At 38.5% G+C, this 18,923-nt stretch overlaps 2 protein-coding genes across 6 annotated transcripts in view; one reads left to right on the top strand and one right to left on the bottom strand.

Moving 5' to 3' along the window:
* The window catches only part of LOC145981301 (uncharacterized), a 28,009-nt gene extending 26,806 nt beyond the window's left edge, over positions 1-1,203 (top strand). The window contains exon 12 of the mRNA XM_083114491.1: positions 668-1,203. Coding sequence (XP_082970617.1) covers positions 668-769 — 102 coding nt within the window. The 3' untranslated portion in view covers positions 770-1,203. The remainder of the gene's footprint in view (positions 1-667) is intronic.
* Positions 1,204-8,409: 7,206 nt separating this feature from the next.
* The window catches only part of LOC145981563 (uncharacterized), a 68,948-nt gene continuing 58,434 nt past the window's right edge, over positions 8,410-18,923 (bottom strand). For all 5 annotated transcript variants that reach the window (XM_083114908.1, XM_083114906.1, XM_083114907.1 and 2 more), the window contains one exon: positions 8,410-11,092. In XM_083114908.1, coding sequence (XP_082971034.1) covers positions 11,053-11,092 — 40 coding nt within the window. In that variant the 3' untranslated portion in view covers positions 8,410-11,052. The remainder of the gene's footprint in view (positions 11,093-18,923) is intronic.

The raw sequence follows: 18,923 nt of genomic DNA, 5'->3' as shown, positions 1-18,923 counted from the left end.
CTTTCGCACAGAGCCACACAGACCTGAAATGGAAAATGTTAGCTTAGGGAGTGTATGGTCGAGCTTTGGGTTTAGCTGCGGGGACGGGGATGCTTCTATGTTTTAACATGGTGACAATTATACCACCAGGGTAATTCTTTACGAATATTTTGCTATCTGGGGGATATCATCTTCCCGTACCCGCCACCCTCACTTCGAGCACTCATTATGCACCTTTTGGGGGTACTCTCTCGAAAAGTAGCGTTAAAACAGTTATAAGTTTAAGCACTAGATGTGCATGCATGTTGCATGTTGATATAGAACCTTTGTCACTAGTATTCAAGGGAAGTGCTGAGATGGTATCTATAAACAAGGCCATGGACGCTTATTTTGCTCATTTCCTTCTCCCTTCCTCTTTGTGGTTAACCTAACGGTACAAACCAGCTACTTCAATTAAATATAATACATATCAACCAATCACTCTAATTCGTTTTTCTGTTTCCTGTTCGTAGTTCTTATCTCAATACAATCTTGTTACTGCCATGCAGGAAACCGAATAGTAAAGAGACAACCATTCATTCTTTAAGCGAAGGCAAAATGACCTTCCTTCTGTTACAATGTTTCCTTCTTTTTCATGAGGGGTATGAAAACAAACTTTGAACTAATATCTTCTTTTCTTCGCCTGCAGATCCAAAACATACAAAAGTCCCTGCAAGCCAAGAGATCGAAGTGGTTGGATGTGTACGACTTCCCAAAACCCGGGAAGCCTTTTGTCATTCCAACATTTTAAAACTTGCAAATGGAATCTCTGCTACAGGATATTTCGCGGAACAACATTTTGTTGCTGTCTCCTACAAATTTATTGCATACTGTTCTGTTGCGGAAACTAATGTCTAGATATTATTTTGAACTTTTCAGAATAGAAAGTGTACAGCTTCACATTTTTGTGTAATTATTTATAAATGTGGTATCATAGAAAGGCATTGTGAATAGAACATCTTATTAAAGCTCATGTCAGCATTTCTTCTTACAAAATGTCCATCGTTTGGATGCACCATACGCATTATCTTCTATATTTAACAAAAAAATACTGGAAGCAATAGCATAAAATACTGTTAGAGCGGTATGAAATTAAAAATACCTGCCAGATAATAACAAATGCATAGCACTCGATTATTCTGCTAATGCTATTGCAGGAATTCTATGGGCTTATTTTTTTCCCACAGGAAACAAAAACACAGAGATCTACTTTGATGTAACTAAAAATTTGACAAACAAACAATCATGTAATATAATCAGCTCTACATGTTATAGATTAAATAGTACAAACAAATCTTCGAATTTTATTAATAAAACTCAAGCATATTAAGAAAAATCATACCATAGTGGTTGTCACAGCTGACTGTGGTTCCAGAGAGTTCAGGTGAGACGCCCTACACATCCCAATATATTTATTTACTTACATAACCGTCATGAAACTTGACGCTGATATCATTAATGACAATGTTCATTAAAATGAAAAAGGAAGAAGAGTTGAAATGTGGGTATAGTTTCTATGTTTAATTCTCGTCGAAGATAGAACAATTTGGAAAAATAAATTATCCTACGCGGATCTCGAACTCGGACCGTCGGCCCTATAGTCTGCATGCAGACCACTACACTACCTACCCTCACAGTTAACAATTGATTTGTTTGCCTATTTCAGGTACAAGGAGAATGAAAAAAAAAGTTTAAACGCTTCTGTCATACCAATTGTGTGTTAATTGTGTGCAAGGAATTTCCTTATGCTTCTTCAGCATTCAATGCTGTATTAACGGCAATATCTACTCGTATATCAGTCTACAAGGTGCATCTTCCACGTGGTGGCTTAAGAGCATGCTCTTAAGCAGTTATGTGCTCCTGATACCGAAGTTGCAAATGGCATAGAGAAACAACGAAACGTCTCTAGCACGTAGTTCACTAGGAAGCCAACAGAAGGCAGTAGTGTAAGGGAAACAACGCTCAAGGTACACTCCACGGTTCTTATGTTTTCCTGATACCAAACCTCAAAATCAAGTGAAAAATGATTGTTTAACAACTTCACTTCCATGAAATACACCAATTTTGACTCTTGGTATCAGAAACGCACAACCGCGGTAGAGTGTAGCTTCACTACACTAACACCTACTAGTGGCTTCAGAGGGTACTTCATGCTCCATGCTTCCTGTTGCTTGTTAATATTCCACTTCCTGATGAGGAAAACGTAACTGCGTGGAGCATTTAACTCATGACGTACGCAACACACAGTAAATGATTGATTGATTTGTTGTTTTAAGTCCACTTTATGCATAGAAAGGCTAATCGGGACTGGACCTACAGTTTAGAGTAGAATCCGAACCACTGTGCCATGTGCCTCCACTGGGTATCGAGCCCCGGACCACAACATACAGTAAATATTCATTTAAATACACAGCAATGCATCTCCTCCTCATTATATCTCGTTTCAACAACAAATGCCATGTTCTTTTAATTTCTTGGCTTACAGTAATGGTTCAAGCAGCTGATTGGGGTGTGGGAGGTTACGATTTGGACGTCCTCTAAATTCCAATATCTTTCCATCAGTAATTTAAGTGACGTCCAAATTTGCGTTGACATCACGACTCCAAAGAATTTCAAGAAAATACATTGAATAAGATACGTCTCAAGGAGTTAAAATTTTTAATTATTTTGTTTTCCTGAAATCACGTTGGAATAAAAAGAAATCAGTTGTGCACGAATCTCGAAAACGGCCGGCCAGCTTCATAGTCAACAATGCAGACCACTACACCACAAATCTTCATGTTGAGTAATTGTTTAGTAAGTCTAAGTTACCAGGAGACTGAATTAGAATATAACAATATATAGAAGAGCTTGTATTGTATTAATATTGTGTTATCATTGTTTGCGAAAAATCTCTCTTCCATCCTCCTGCATTCTATGCTTTCTTTCCCCTAATATCTACTCCTACATCAGTGTACAAAGTGCATCTCCCACGTGGTGGCTGAGGAGCATACTCCTAAGCAGTTATGTGCTCCTAATACCGAAGGTGCAAATCGCATGGAGAGATTATGAAATGTCTCGAGTTGTAGCACATATTTCACTAGGAAGCTACCAGATGGCATTAGTGTAAGGGTAAATATCCTCAAGGTACACTCCATGGCCCTTATGTTTTCCTGACATCAAAATCAAATGAAAATGGTTGTTTCATGTAAAAGTCCGTTAAAAGCACCGATTTTGACTCGTCATCAGGAACACATAACCGCGGTAGAGAGTAGCTTCACTACACTAACGCCTACTAGTGGTTTCAGAGGGTACTCCATGCTCCATATTGCTACTTAATATTACTTTCTGATATGAGGAAAATGTAACTGCCCTACAGCATCTTGCTCCTTACGCACGCAACATACAGAAAATGTTTTAGATACCCAGCAATGCATCTCCTCCCCATTATTTCTCATTTCAACAGCAAATGTCATGTGCTTTCAACTTGTTGGCTTACCGTAATGGTTCAAACAGCTAATTTTGCTGTGGGAGGTATCACGACTCCGAAGAATTTCAAGAAAATACATTGAATAAGATACGTCTCAAGGAGTTCACATTTTTAATTAATTTCGTTTCCTGAAATCACTTCTTTGGAATAAAAAAATCAGTTGTGTTCAAGTCTCGAACCCGGCCAGCCAGCTTCATAGACAACAATGCAGACCACTACACTACAAAGCTTCACATTGAGTAATTGTTTAGTTAGTCTATTTCTGTTACCAGGAGACTACATTAGAATATAACGAACTTTAGAGAATCTTGTAATGTATCAGTGCTGTGTTAGCATTGTTTGCGAGGAATTTATTTTCCTTCCTCCAGCATTCCATCCTTTATATCCCCCAATATCTACTCGTAAATCCGTGTACAGAGTGCATCTCCTAAGTGCTGGCTGAGGAACATACTCCTAAGCAGTTATGTGCTCCTGATACCAAAGGTGCAAATCGGCTGGGGAAATAACGAAACGTCTCGAGTTTTAGCACATAGTTCACTAGGAAGCCAACAGAAGGCAGTAGTGTAAGGGAAACAACGCTCAAGGTACACTCCACGGTTCTTATGTTTTCCTGATGCCAAACCTCAAAGTCGAGCGAAAAATGATTGTTTAACGTAAAACTTCCATGAAATACACCAATTTTGACTCTTGGTATCAGCAACACATAACCGCGGTAGAGTGTAGCTTCACTACAGTAACAGCTACTAGTGGCTTCAGAGGATACTTCATGCTCCATGCTTCCTGTTGCTTGTCAATATTCCACTTTCTGATATGAGGAAAACATAACTGCCATGGAGCATGTAGCTCATTATGTAAGCAACACACAGTAAATGTTTGATTGATTTGTTGTTTTAAGTCCACTTTATGCATAGAAAGGCTAATCGGGACTGGACCTACAGTTTAGAGTAGAATCTGAACCACTGTGCCATGTGCCTCCACTGGATATCGAGCCCCGGACCACAACATACAGTAAATGTTCATTTAAATACACAGCAATGCATCTCCTCCCCATTATATCTCGTTTCAACAACAAATGCCATGTTCTTTTAATTTCTTGGCTTACAGTAATGGTTCAAGCAGCTGATTGGGGTGTGGGAGGTTACGATTTGGACGTCCTCTAAATTCCAATACCTTTCCATCAGTAATTTAAGTGACGTCCAAATTTGCGTTGACATCACGACTCCAAAGAATTTCAAGAAAATACATTGAATAAGATGTGGCCGCGGTGGTTCAGTCGGTAACACGTCTGACTACCATGCTCAAGGTCCCGGGTTCGATCCCCGGCCGGTTCAAATCCGGGAACTTTTCTAACGGTGGAAGCGGCCCTGGCACCCACCCAGCGTCGAATAACATGGGTACCTGGGGGAAACCCTGGGGGGTAAAGGCGGTTAGGGGCGTGATGCTGATCACATCACCCCCACTCACGACCGGATCAAGAAAGTGTAAGGCGTTACCCCCACACCCCCTATACGCCTTCATGGCGTGGTGCTATGCACAGGGGGACACTTTACCTTTACATTGAATAAGATACGTCTCAAGGAGTTAAAATTTTTAATTATTTTTTTTTCCTGAAATCACGTTGGAATAAAAAGAAATCAGTTGTGAACGAATCCCGAACCCGGGCTGTCAGCTTCATAGTCAACAATGCAGACCACTAAACCACAAATCTTCATGTTGAGTAATTGTTTAGTTAGTCTAAGTTACCAGGAGACTGAATTAGAATATAACAATATTTAGAAGAGCTTGTATTGTATTAATATTGTGTTATCATTGTTTGCGAGGAATCTCTCTTCCATCCTCCTGCATTCTATGCTCTATTTCCCCCTACATCAGTGTACGAAGTGCATCTCCCACGTGGTGGCTGAGGAGCATACTCCTAAGCAGTTATGTGCTCCTAATACCGAAGGTGCAAATCGCATGGAGAGATTATGAAATGTCGAGTTGTAGCACGTATTTCACTAGGAAGCTACCAGATGGCATTAGTGTAAGGGTAAAAATGCTCAAGGTACACTCCACGGCAACTTATGTTTTCCTGACATCAAAGATCAAAATCAAATGAAAAATGGTTGTTTCATGTAAAAGTTCCGTTAAAAGCACCGATTTTGACTCATCTTCAGGAACACATAACCGTGGTAGAGTGTAGCTTCACTACACTAACACCTACTAGTAGTTTCGGAGGGAAGTCCATACTCCCTATTGCTACCTAATATTCCTTTCTGATATGAGGAAAATGTAACTGCCATAGAGCATCTCGCTCATTACGCACTCAACATACAGTAAATGTTAAATGAAGCATTTAATCCCCATTATTTCTCATTTCAACAGCAAATGCCATGTGCTTTCAACTTGTTCGCTTACCATAATGGTTCAAGCAGTTGACTGTGGTGTGGGAGGTTACGATTTGGACGTCCTCTAAATTCCAATACCTTTCCTTCAGTAATTTAAGTGACGTCCAAATTTGCAGACATCACGACTCCAAAGAATTAAGAAAATATATTGAAAGTGAACATTGACAAAGATACGTCTCAAGGAGCTGTGGTAGTGCCATTGCCTTGTGATCAAGGGGTCTCAGGTTTAATATCCAGTGGAGTCACAGTTTAAACACAAACTTCATCCAGGGTCCTTGGTCCTGTGTACCAATGTTCTGCCAACTGATCTATCACACATGACCTGTAAAATTGGCACACTCCTCACTAGCTACAATAAGATTCGGCAGCTCTTTTGGTCCAAACATGCATTTTGCAGGCCTAGATTTAGGAAGGTTTACTGTCCTGGTTTTTAACTTGGGGGAAAAATTTGAAATGAAAATGGTCGCACAGTAATACGTACAAAAGGTATTTGAAATGCGGTAAAATAGTGGAACCTCGATTTTATGTTTTTTACAGGACCAAGATGTGAAAACTTAAAAATGCAATAATATGTAAATGCCAGAAACAAAGTTTTATCTGAAATTGTGTATGGGGGAGAGATCCTGGTGTTTGCCGAGACATTAAAATGAACTCTGACTGTACCAACTTTATTTTGTTTATTGTTGTGAAGTGATGGAATATTGCTGCTCTTGTGTAAATTGCTGATGAAGTTATTGCACTTGTGGGTAGTGATGAACCCATTGGAAGACAATGTGATTGTACAACACAGAAGTGTCAGTCACTGTACTAATGTTTATAGGTGAAACAAGATATGAAAATTGCTCCTGGCTTCAAGTAAACAGTTTTAAAAACTGACCAACCAGACCTTCTGATAAAGGAACGTAACATTCACGTGTGTTCCAAATTAGAATTACAAATTCATAATTATGCATCAAAGACAGGCTTAGGTGGGCTTGTAGAAAACATCAAGATGATTACTTTATTATTCCGTAACAAAGGAATCATTTAATATGAAAGTTTTAAGATGCTGGAATAAATTTACATTTTTGCATATCAAATAGCATTTATGTATCATCCTACCATATCCATTGGTCATCAGATGTGACATTCTATTGCAGAAATATTTCAAATTTCTTAAAAACCAATGATTGAACGATTAATGGCTCTGGTCTTACAACAAGTGTTTACAAGAGAGTACAATGCCATTAAAAAGAATGGGCAAGATTCTCGAATATGAATTTAAAATTTTGGGTGCATCAGCACTTAGGCTATTTTGCACCCACCCTCTTGCCATAACTAAAATAGCATAATTGCAATGTCTTGTTACTAAAATATTAAAATACTCCAAGGCGCCAGAGCCTCATTAGTCTGCAAAATGCATTCCAGAGTGTAGCATGTGGAAGTGAGGTTGACAATTGGGTGTACTACATGGAAGGTCACCCCAGGCAAGATTCTTGCTGGGTAATGAAATTATTACTCCAGAGTTACAAGGGTAATTGATTTTTCACTCCAATGATCATGATCCTGTCACAAATGCATTTATTTATTTATTTGAGAAATCCTGAATACTGTAAGCACTGACCATGGATTTCCAGTCCCTTCAAGAGACTGCTAATCTGGAACATCAAGACGAATTGTGTACACACCCATTTTTCTGAATTTAGATTTTGCAGGGTTGGAGAAAGTTATCCCCAAAAAGAATACAGTACGTACCAGCAAATTCGATACTAATGATAAACATTTACATACCTTATTTACTCATGTATAATGCGCACTTTTTTCCAAAATTTTTGCCCCCCAAAAACTGTGGTGTGTATTATGAACGGAATAATTCACACACTCAACATGAAACCGCACAGGGTCATTACACGATTTTGGGACACTTGCATTGATTTCTCCTGTTTACGGAACCCTATCATGTTATATATCGTTGTAAAGCATGAATCCTGCAGTTTCTGAATATGGAAACAGTATTCCATACAAGATAACGACACTAATGTGAAATGCAGTTGAAATAAGTTCATCAAAAAATGAAGAAACGTTCTGATTTTTATGGTACTTTGGATGAAAGAAAACATAAGGAAAAAGTTAATAAAAATTAAAATGTATTACTGGCCAAATAATATGATCTACATGGAGTGTGTAAATTCCTTAATGGAAGAAATCTTGTGCTGCTAACTGCTATTTGGAAGGTCCTGAATGTGCCTCGTATAAATGTTACATTAGTCACGGAAAGAAAAAGTATATATTTTGAAAATGAAGGAATGAGCAATTGAATAGGTATGACGTCATTCACTCTTGATCAGCATAGCAACAGATTTACAACTTACAACTAAGAAAGCCATTTCTTGAAACTGGATTGTACCGCGCATTATATACGAGATATGATTTTTTTGTCACTTTTACCCATCCAAAAACAGTGCGCATTATACACGCGTAAATACGGTAACTACTTAATCACTAATTTCAATTCAGTGATAAACAAAATACTTTGCATATTAATTTTGAGAATAATCATTCATTAATTTTTATTTTCCTTTGGTGTACAGAAAATGTTGCATTTCATTTATAAAGACGTTGGTGAGGCATGTTAGCTTAAAATTTGTACAACATATCTCCAATCTTTACATTCCTATTCGACCACTTCTGCTCATGCATCAATACATTATACATATTACCAAACTAAGAATTTCTTCTGAAATCTTGTCAACATGCTTAAGGCACTGGACACTTGCGATACAATACAAACCAACCACCTTTAGAAACAATTTATATTCAACAGATGCTTTAAAGTATTCACCACGACAAAGTGTATGAAGACAGTGTCACTCTATAGCAACCCTGACAGGAAAGTTTATTGAAAATACCACTAAAATATATGAACCTAGCGAACACAACCAAGTATGGCTTACAGAATATAAACCTGCACGAATAAACATTAGAGTGTTTCATATTTCTAACTGTTTTGGATGATTTGACTCAAAGCAAGAGACAAAATATTTTAAACATATCCTATTGTGTGATTATAACAATTGGAATTTCATTGGGACATATGTAAGTTGTGCGTTCTAAGACTGCATGCGTGGAAATTCCTAATTTCATTATAAATTATATTTACTTTGCAGAACTTATACTACTTACACTGCTCTGAGAATTGTCTTTTGCACAATTTATATTGTGTGATTTTGTGAGAGGTTTAGAAGTTAACATCACTTCAGGAAACTTCTTTTGTACAATGAATTCATTTTTTTTAAAAGTTAAAATGACACCCATACATTTCATGGCATGCAGCAGAATTCCATTCCAGATATACCTTAAGAACTTGTTTGAATTCATTCATTAGATCATTACAAAATTGATAGACTACACAAGTATTAGGAGAACTAAAAATTACACACTGGAGTAAATTTCTCATTGCTACTTTTGCAAGTTTAAAACTATTCCTACATTGATTTACTTGATGATCTGGCACAATGTATTTGTCAAGAGATACAAATGGAACAAAGATAGAGAATTGTTATAACACTAGTAAACAATTACATTCAAACAATATTACACATCTGATACAGTAAATAATTAATGCAAGTAGTGAAACACTGAGTTACTCAAGTGACAAATCACAAATAAAGAGATTTTACAACTATTGCATGGTAATTCAAAATAGTCACTGCTGTGCTTGTATTTCAAATAAAGGAATATAACTTGAATTCAAATGCACTGATACATCACTACACTTTGAAATATGCACAAAAAATATTAAAAATTAACAGGTGACTGTAGTTTAGTGCATGACCCATACAAAAATGTTATTTCATTTAATTTCCTGAAATTCATGTACATTTTTAATATCCTAAACACACAAAACATTCAAAGCTACAAAATGAATGATATTACTTCAGTAAAAAGTAAGAAAACTACATTATATCTAAAGATATTGCTTTCTTGGGTGCACAGGAAAAGACTATCTATTTCAAACAAGTTCCAACAGTATTCCATGTAGAATTTTGAAGTACAATCAATGTTGCTGCCTTTCTGACAAAATAACAGCTTCAAACATCCCCATGGAACAGAGAGTATGTTTAGAACAGTGGAGAGCTATTTGTCGAAAATTTATTTATTTGGCATTTATCTGATGTTGAAAAGAATTTTCAGTAATGAAACTTGAGGCATGGCCTGCCACTGCATGGCACATTATGCAGTTGGTAAATATAAATTGCAATATGCAATTTTTAATGGAAAAACCACAGATGAACACTCTTTGTGAATTCATAAATATAAAATTACCTGCAACACACATACAAAATGAACTGTAGGCAGTGGTTGTTTTTGTTACATGTACAAGAATACATTATGAATATAATGTTAAAAGTCAAATGGTTATTACATTACATTATTGCACCGGTGCTTCCCTGCATGATTAACAGAGAACATCCACTAAGTTTCACTAACACGTAAACACTGAAAGCTAAAACACTATGGTGAGTACTAAACGAACAAAACTTGAAGCCATTATTTTCTATTAAACTACAAAAATTAAAATAAATTTATCTCGCACTACTCAAATGTGTGTGTCTCATTTAAAACGGATACTATTTCCATATGAGTAAGTTAATGAATTAGCTAACACTACATTTTTTTTATAAAAAAATAAGTAATCATTTCCCTGATGCTTCCAGAAAAACCGTACAATATAAACTATTTAGTTAACATGATTTAATTCCACTATCCTGATCCTTATAAAATCACCAATGAATTTACTTCACACTTAAAAATATAATGGCAAAATATCGAGATCATTAAATGCTAAATATTTACAATAATACTTATGGACATGCGCACATTAAGGATTGATAAAAATTCATCAAGTTTTCAATACCACTGGCAACTATTATAAAAATCTTCTTGCAGAAGAAATGAACAATTGCAAGAGGACAAATTAAATTTGCCATGAAATAAAAATCCTCTACTGTAAAATGGAACTCTGCCATTCCTTTTTTCAGTTTGGTAGGAAATGGTCAATCTGTATGCAGTACTTGTAGACCCTATGCTCTTCTTTAACGTTATTATAAAATCTATGCATATACATGGATGTGCAGCTGGTGCGGATTTCATCAGAGGGTGTTCCACGGTTCTCTAACTAGAAACGCATGCGTTCATTCACCTCTTGCGGTTTCTTGTTCGTACCCCAACCGGAGACCTGGAACAAGCAGAAGAATAAATATCATTACCCTACAAAGTGCACGATACTTTCTGCTCAAACAAGTTCCCAAACATCATGGTGGAAAGACGACCAGGTGGGTGGTCAGTTCGCTGCTCCCTTGCCTACAGAGGAATGGGGCATGCTGTAGTCAGCTTCCACAACTCGGATGACATGTATCAGAAGAGTGTTTTCAGGGTCACATTGTACCCACCTGCTCCTCTGTTCAACATACCCAAACATATTACTGTTTTCATATATTCAAAACAGGCTGAAGCTAATTTAACAATGAGGGTATAGTTGAAACTAGGGATGGCCAAATCTGGATAATTTTCTATCCAGATTTCAAAAATCTCGATTATCTGCATATCCAAATTGCCCAGATTATATGGCCATCACTAGTTGAAACCCAATCTTACACTTTCCCCACCTACCAGAAAAAACTCATGTAATAGACTGTAATTAATACATGTATCATGAAACACAAGGACGATTCTTTTAGACAGAAAAAAAAATGATATTCATATACATATATAACCTTAATAATATCACTGTCCAAAGTAAAATGTCCAATGTGGAAATCCAGACATTTGCCCTCACCAGTATTTTCACAAGAAAAAAAATTGAAGTTACCAAACATGTAATTACCTATTTCAACACTAACCTGTCTGTGTGAAAAGTTATTTTCATTAATTTTTCACCAGCATTGAATATCAGAGTGAAATTAATGCTTAAACTGCAGCTATTTTATTATTCTGATTATCATGTGTAAATTTATGAATAGTTTAAAGTAATGCAATTAGACTAACATCTTACAGTTACAATGCACACCTCACCTATCATATTTGCTCAATTAGAACTTGAAAGTATAAAAGTGGGAAAGAAAGATAATGAATAGAGAATTGAAATGACACTTCTTGCAGCAAATTGTCATGTGAAGAAATTTCAGTCACCATTTTTTAGGGATGGGACCATTTAATTGGTACTCTATCGGTATCAGCCAATATAGGCATATCGGTGTATCGGTAAAATTACCGATTATTTTACCAATCCGATACATCGATAAATATATCATAATTTAATGCAAAATTCTGCCATTTTGTTGTAATTTTTATGGATAATCTCCATGCCCTACTTTTTAAAAAAGTAAATGTCTAAGTATGCAATTTCTCTTGCACTGCAGTCACTTTGAAACACACATTTTTTAAGGAGGTCAATGAACCTTTCAGGTCCTTCAAGGACCATTTCTAATTTTATATCGTTACTTTATCGGTATCGGCCAAAATTTCATATCAGCCCATACCTACAAACATTTTTAATTAAGGCAATAATTTTATAATCCACAGGCAGTGAATGCTCTGCACTGAATGACAGACTCGGTCAAATAGAAAAATATTTGTATAAAATTACTTCCCAACTGTTAGTCTCTATAATTTGAGCTGGTTTACTGCAACAATTCTTGTCTATTATGTATTAATTAGATACAATATATACAGGGTGTCATTTTAATGGTGCCCACGGACCACAGATTCGTGTAGAGGACATCAAAACAAACAACTTTTCTCAGTAACATTTTTCACGTTGGTGCGTCAATTCGACGCTACAGCCGTTCAAAAAAGACCGTTTTGCCGCCTGGATGCTGGCAACCCAACACAACATTTGATCGTATCTGTGACGTTATTTCCTGCGGCGAAACAGCGCACGGTAGGGTTGCAAGGAACACACAAGTTTTGAGAAAAATGACAAAACTACCAACCACATTATTAGCTGTAAAACGAAGCGAGAAACGCGTCCAGTAAACCGAACATCATAGCCTACCAGCCAGAAGATCAGCAGTCATCTCAGGGGAAGGGGGAAGTGAACCAACGATATGAGAAATGGTAAAAACGTATTCAAAATGAAGAGTCAATATCGGATTTTGTCTCAGCCTACATGTCAAATATCAACAACGATAAATTTTATTCTACTTACAACTGGCTGTTTACGCCCAGCTACATGTCAAATATTTGCAAATCTCGTTGCAAGGTTGATATCTACAGGTTTGTGTCCAGATGCCTTGTGGTACTTTGTGGTGATAACGGAAGTATCTGAGGTTCACGTTGTTACATTACGGCTAAAACACGTACAACCACAGTAACAATCTAATTATGAATCAGTAGCGAATATACTGCCCTGTTCAGAGTTGCAAACTATTACATGTGTATCCGGTGCGTAGATAAACACAGTCGTCGGAGAGTTTGTTGTACTACTATTTATATCCCTGTATTTTCAACCATTTTTGTCACTTGCCTCATAATGCCCTGAATATACATTATATTATGTGTTGCTTACCTTTGGAATTTTGAGTTCTTTCATTTCTATTTTGTCATCTGTTCAGTGTGTCACAGACAACTAGTATCAGAAGGATGAAGTGGATAGCCTAAATTGTAGATGCCAACTTGGTAACTAGATTTGCAAATATTTGACATCTAAGTTGAGACAAAATTCGATATGACCATTTCCATTTGAATTCTATTTCCCTTCTACCATTTTTGGCATCGTTTGTTTACTTCCTGTTAGGTTGCAGAACGTGTTTTCTCGTTTTGTTTTACGGCACATAATGTGGCTGATTGTAGCTATGTCATTTTTCACAGAATATGTGTGTTCCTGGCAACCCTGTAACGCATCGCTTCACGACGGGATATGACGTCACAAATGCAATCAAATGTTGTGTGTGGTTGCCAGCATTCAGGCGGCAAAACGGGCTTTTTTGAACGACTGTAGCGCCGAAACGACGCTCCGAGAGAAATGTTACTGAGAAAAGTTGTTTGTTTTGATGTCCTCTATATGTTTCCGTGGTCGCCATTAAAATGACACCCTGTATAAAGCACCAAAGGAGGCATGCAAGTAAAACAAAAACAAATTTTCTGACAATATCTATCCTCGATTTTACATTTCCCCCTGAAAAATGTAAAATCAAAGTTGGTTTACCAGGTAAACCAGAGAGTATGGGAGAATACACCATTGCTTCTTACACATAACAATGGTGCTTTTAAGCCTCTAGGGCAGTTGTTCTCAAAGTGTAAGCCGGTGCTGCAAAATGTTCCAATGTTTTTACTGAAATGACACATATTTCAAATATGTGCTTATGTAGTACTTTTTACACATAAAAATGTTCCTGAATTTGAAATGTGTGCTTATTTTTTAACTTAAGGCACACAATGTAACCACACTAATTGAGCGCTGCATGTGTTACATAGGCCTACATTCCGACTTTGGCGCCACAGGAAAATCTTGGAACACTATACCCAGTACCAGCTAACTGTAGACCAGGCTAACGAGAACAAGTGTCTGCGCAAGTGGTGATGGAAGATGGCTCCACCAATGAGCAGCGAGAGAAACGGGATTGCATAATGTGCGACGGGAGTTGCCCGATTTCCCTGTTTCGCACTGGAAGCATTGCAAACTTTTGAAAGTGACAATACCGTACGCACATAGCAAACGGACCATATTCTTGTCTCCAGGTCCATACTAGGGATGGCCAGATCAGGATCCTGGCGGATCCGAAATCCGGATCCTAAAATTTTTCGGATCCGGATCCGGTACTTTTGAATCCGGATCCGTTTTGCCATCCAAAATGTGCTTCTTTGGAAAGTAAGAATGTGCTTATAACATATTGTTACCTGTTATACACACACACACACACACATATATATACATACATACATACATATATATACATAGTGTGTGTGTGTGCGCGTGCGCGATTTGTAATTAATTAATACACTTACAAGGGAGGTCTAAGTTTCTCCCTCCGAATTTCCATGAAACTTGGCAGGTGTATAGAGGATCCCCTCAAATGTCAAGATGAGGAGAAATTAAAGAAACCACGTAAATATGGCATAGGAAGAAAAAGGGGGCATAGGGCCTCTCTATCGTACAAAGTCCCCGATTGTTTTTAAATTAAGGGATCGTAGATAGGCTATGTGAAGCCTGATATTCGAAGTTATTTGGCTGCGAGAGGTGTATCGTAAGAGGGTGTATAACTCTGAAAAGCTACGTCTACAATTAACCAAGCAAGGGGGCTAGCCCCGTGAAATAAGAACACTCACGATTAACTTTAAACACTATAATTGACTGGTCTGGCAAGGGTGTGAGAGAATGAAAGACAAGGATAGAGGAACGTTCGTTACCTGTAGATCTGGAAGTGACGATCGACTCTCTGGTTCGTTGATGAAACTCTGATGAACTCTCCTGAAATAAAACTCCTTTCCGATAGCGTACTACTCCTCGCTGTAACTCCTTTTGTAACGTTCGGTAACAACTATTCACGCCATAACTTTCTTAGTTCAACAACTTGTATAATTCCGAGGCACTAACTGTGCACGCGATAGATTTCAGATACCGACTGGGTGCTTCCCTGGGGTTAAGGGTGAGCACTGAACGACGCACTGAGGTGAGATGAGGTGCGGAGATGGGGCACTGGCGCCAAATAGTGAAGACTCGACGAGGGGGAGGGGGTCGTCATGAAGATCCTAGAGTGGACAGACGGACAGCGGCGCCAACGTGAATTCTGAAATGTGACGAAGGCACTGGGGCGTTGCTGGTCCCGAAACTGATGAGTCTGGGGGGACATCTGGTAAGTAATGGTCATCCCCATGATAAAAGCTGACGGCGGGTCGGAGGAACTCTGCTCTCCAAACTGATGAATTCTAATGGGGGGTGCTGGTGATAGCTGTCAATCAACACTGATGACTTCTACAAGGCGCTGATCACTAATTATTATGAGTCGTTGGGGGTTGGGGCGCACTGCTGTAGACGAACCACTTATGGTGATCGCAGGTCGCAAGAATAACTGGTGCTTGCGTCTCAGGAACGTGATGATCACGAAGATGAATAGTCCCGGGGGGATGATGCACTTCTGAAAGGTGCTGATCACAAAGATGAAAAGTCTGGGGGGTGGAGTGCACTGCTGGACTCGAAAAACGTCTGGTGATCACGCGTCGCAAGAATGGTAGTTCCAGTAGGGAGTTGGTGCACTTTTGTCCTGGAGGGAACGAACCTCTGGAAGATGCTGATCCGGAACATGATGATTCCTGGGGATGCTGGATGCATCTGTTGTGATCTCTGCTTCAAACTGCAGCAACAGTCCTTGCTGGGCTGAGACGAACGGTGTGAAAAGGTAGGGTAAGGGGCAGCTGAAAAATGAACAGGAAAACCAGACCAGATCGTTTAAAAAAAAAGGTAGGGGTGCAAACTGAAACGTTGCTTCTTGAATATATTCAAAATGTCGCGATTGGAGCGAAAATATAGAAAATGTGAAAAAAAATTGCAATAAAACACAAGGTATATGGGGGGTTAAGTTTAAAAGTTATTCTTTAAAATATGCAATTGCAAAAGCAAAGCACTAGCCCAAAGGTTATTCGTTAAGATGGGGACGTGTTACCGTGGCGAGAACGATAATCGTAAGAATAATAATAAAAATAAAAAATTGATAAAGGACGTTATTTTCCTGAGGGTGGTGATGAACTTGCAACAAGTGAAATATCCCGTCCTCTGTAGTCAACGTTGACGGCATTGGAGGGGGGGAGTAATTCCTTTAGTGTACAATGGGTAATAAATTGACTAAAAAAAACAAAAATGGCGTAAATACGAATAAAAGGGGGGTTCGAAAATGAATCAAAAACACAAGGGCAAAAAGGTATTGCATATGTTCCTTCACGACAGCGTGAATACTATGGTAATAAGATGCGTTGCCATTAGGCAAAGGTATCGGTTCAAGCGACGGTTTATTTCGAGAATGTAACCGATTGTAAGTCCCAGTACGGGCGAGCGTATGCAATAAACGAAGGAAAATTAAATTAATGTTCATAAGATGATGTCCCTTAAAAAAACTATTAGGGAATACATTTCTGTAAAGTTGTTCTAAAACGCGAGAATTCATTGTGGCTGAATTGAAAGCATAAGCGTAATATATGAATTACAGGTAATAAATTAAATGTGCCGAGAATTAAAATAAGGAAAATAATTGGCTGTTTGCCACGAGAAGGGAGTGTGGAAGTTATAAATAACTGAAACATAATTGAAACTATACCGCCGAAAGGCAGATATTATCGTTGTGGTTAGCGATGGTAACCGTTTTCTGAATGCCACTGAAAAGAGTAATCCAAACGCCAATTCCCTGGGATTAACGTAATAAAATTCGGAAGGAAAATGGCTGAGCACTGTAGGGCCCAGTCCCTTTTTTTTAAAATTAATAACCCTTTAAAAAAAAGTGTCACTTATCAAGTGAATAAACGGCTTTCAAATGTCAAGGAGTCACATCGATAGGCTGACGTAAACGTTAGAATGCAATGTTCGAAGTAAAGCACCATTCATCGAAACGAAATTTTAAAAACGGAAATGGAATATCCGCTTCCATGAATTTTTAGGTAAGTTAATAAAAAAAAACTATGTTCTGAGAAAGTGAACGGATAGAAAACTTGTCTTGAGTGAATTTTTCGTTCTTGGAAACCAGAACGTTAGGGCTGGCAACACTGAATTGTAATGCCGGGAGCTGATTGGAAGAGGAGCAAAGGTCAGTTACTGAGAGAAACAGTTCAGAGAAAACGGGCGAAATAACTGCAATCGCCTATCCTGCTGATGTGCAAAAAAAGGGGGGGGGGGGGGAAGTGTCGATGTATCACCGTTGAGTCAAGCGAGACTGTCTTTAAAAAAGGGAAATAGATTGCACTGGCAACCTTGGTTCGGCTCCGGCCAAAGTTCATATTTTCCGTGGCTGCAAAGGATCGGCCGTTGCGAAAAGGCGAGCGGTGAGGTTTCCCTTGAGGGATATCTGCGGGGTGCGCGAAGGAAAAGTGGGGGGGGGGGGGTTTCGCTGCCACGGGAGGAGAGAAAATGTGCCGGGGAACAAACGAATGTACTTCGAAAAATGTTTCGTTCTTGAGAGCGAGCTGGGACGGCGGGTGCTCGATTCGGTGCGGATTCGAATGGAGATGCCTCCTGATTACCAACACGGGGTCGAGAAAATTCAGCAGAATTTCAGACGCCGTTCAATGCAGTTCCAGGTCACCATGCCTGTTGTGATAAAAAAACGCCATCCCTTTTTCCTGAGTCAAGACATAAAAGTGCTGAAGAGTGGGCCGCCGGAACGACTCTCTGCCCATCAAAAAGCATGGTTTAAAATAGGGACAGTCATCATACGAGAGATGGGCGATAAATGAAATAGGCCTTTCCCTCGCTTGGGGAAAGTAAAACGGCGGTGGGAAATCCAGGACCTCGGCCTGCACGCAAGTGTTCGCGGGAGGGAGGATCACATTGACATAGGCGCACGGAGCGTGGTGTTGAATACGCACTTCCAGCTCCGAGTGTGCATTGACTTGGAATAGTACGCTAATATGTATGGCCGCATTTACTATGGTAAAGCCTATGTTTTCATAAGTGTGATAAGTATCGATGCTATTTTCGCTTATTGTATGGTCATAGTAATATGAGCTGCAGCAGGAGACTGCGTGAAAGCGGGTCGTGAGCGGGAAACGATGAAGTAGGCAGCTTATAAATAGAAACAAACAAATCTCTATTATCGTTATAAAGATAAAAGTACCAAAACTATAGTGATAAGTACGTGCTTAACGAAGTATGTCTTTAAAACTTAACGCTTGCACCGTTGAGAAAAACAAAGTTAAAACTGTTATGATACAAGTAACGCCATATTGTAGGTCTATGCTGTCAGTAACTATATACTTATTCAGATGTGGGAGCAAGCCACAACTTTTCTCACTAAACGGGATAATAATAATCTAACCGTCGCTTGATTACTTAATGAAGCCGACTTCGCTTCATGCACTGATTT

Source organism: Lepisma saccharinum, chromosome 29 (assembly GCF_977018435.1).
Source record: "Lepisma saccharinum chromosome 29, izLepSacc3.1, whole genome shotgun sequence".
Lineage (NCBI taxonomy): Eukaryota > Metazoa > Arthropoda > Insecta > Zygentoma > Lepismatidae > Lepisma > Lepisma saccharinum.
This window is presented reverse-complemented; position numbering and strand designations above follow the sequence as displayed.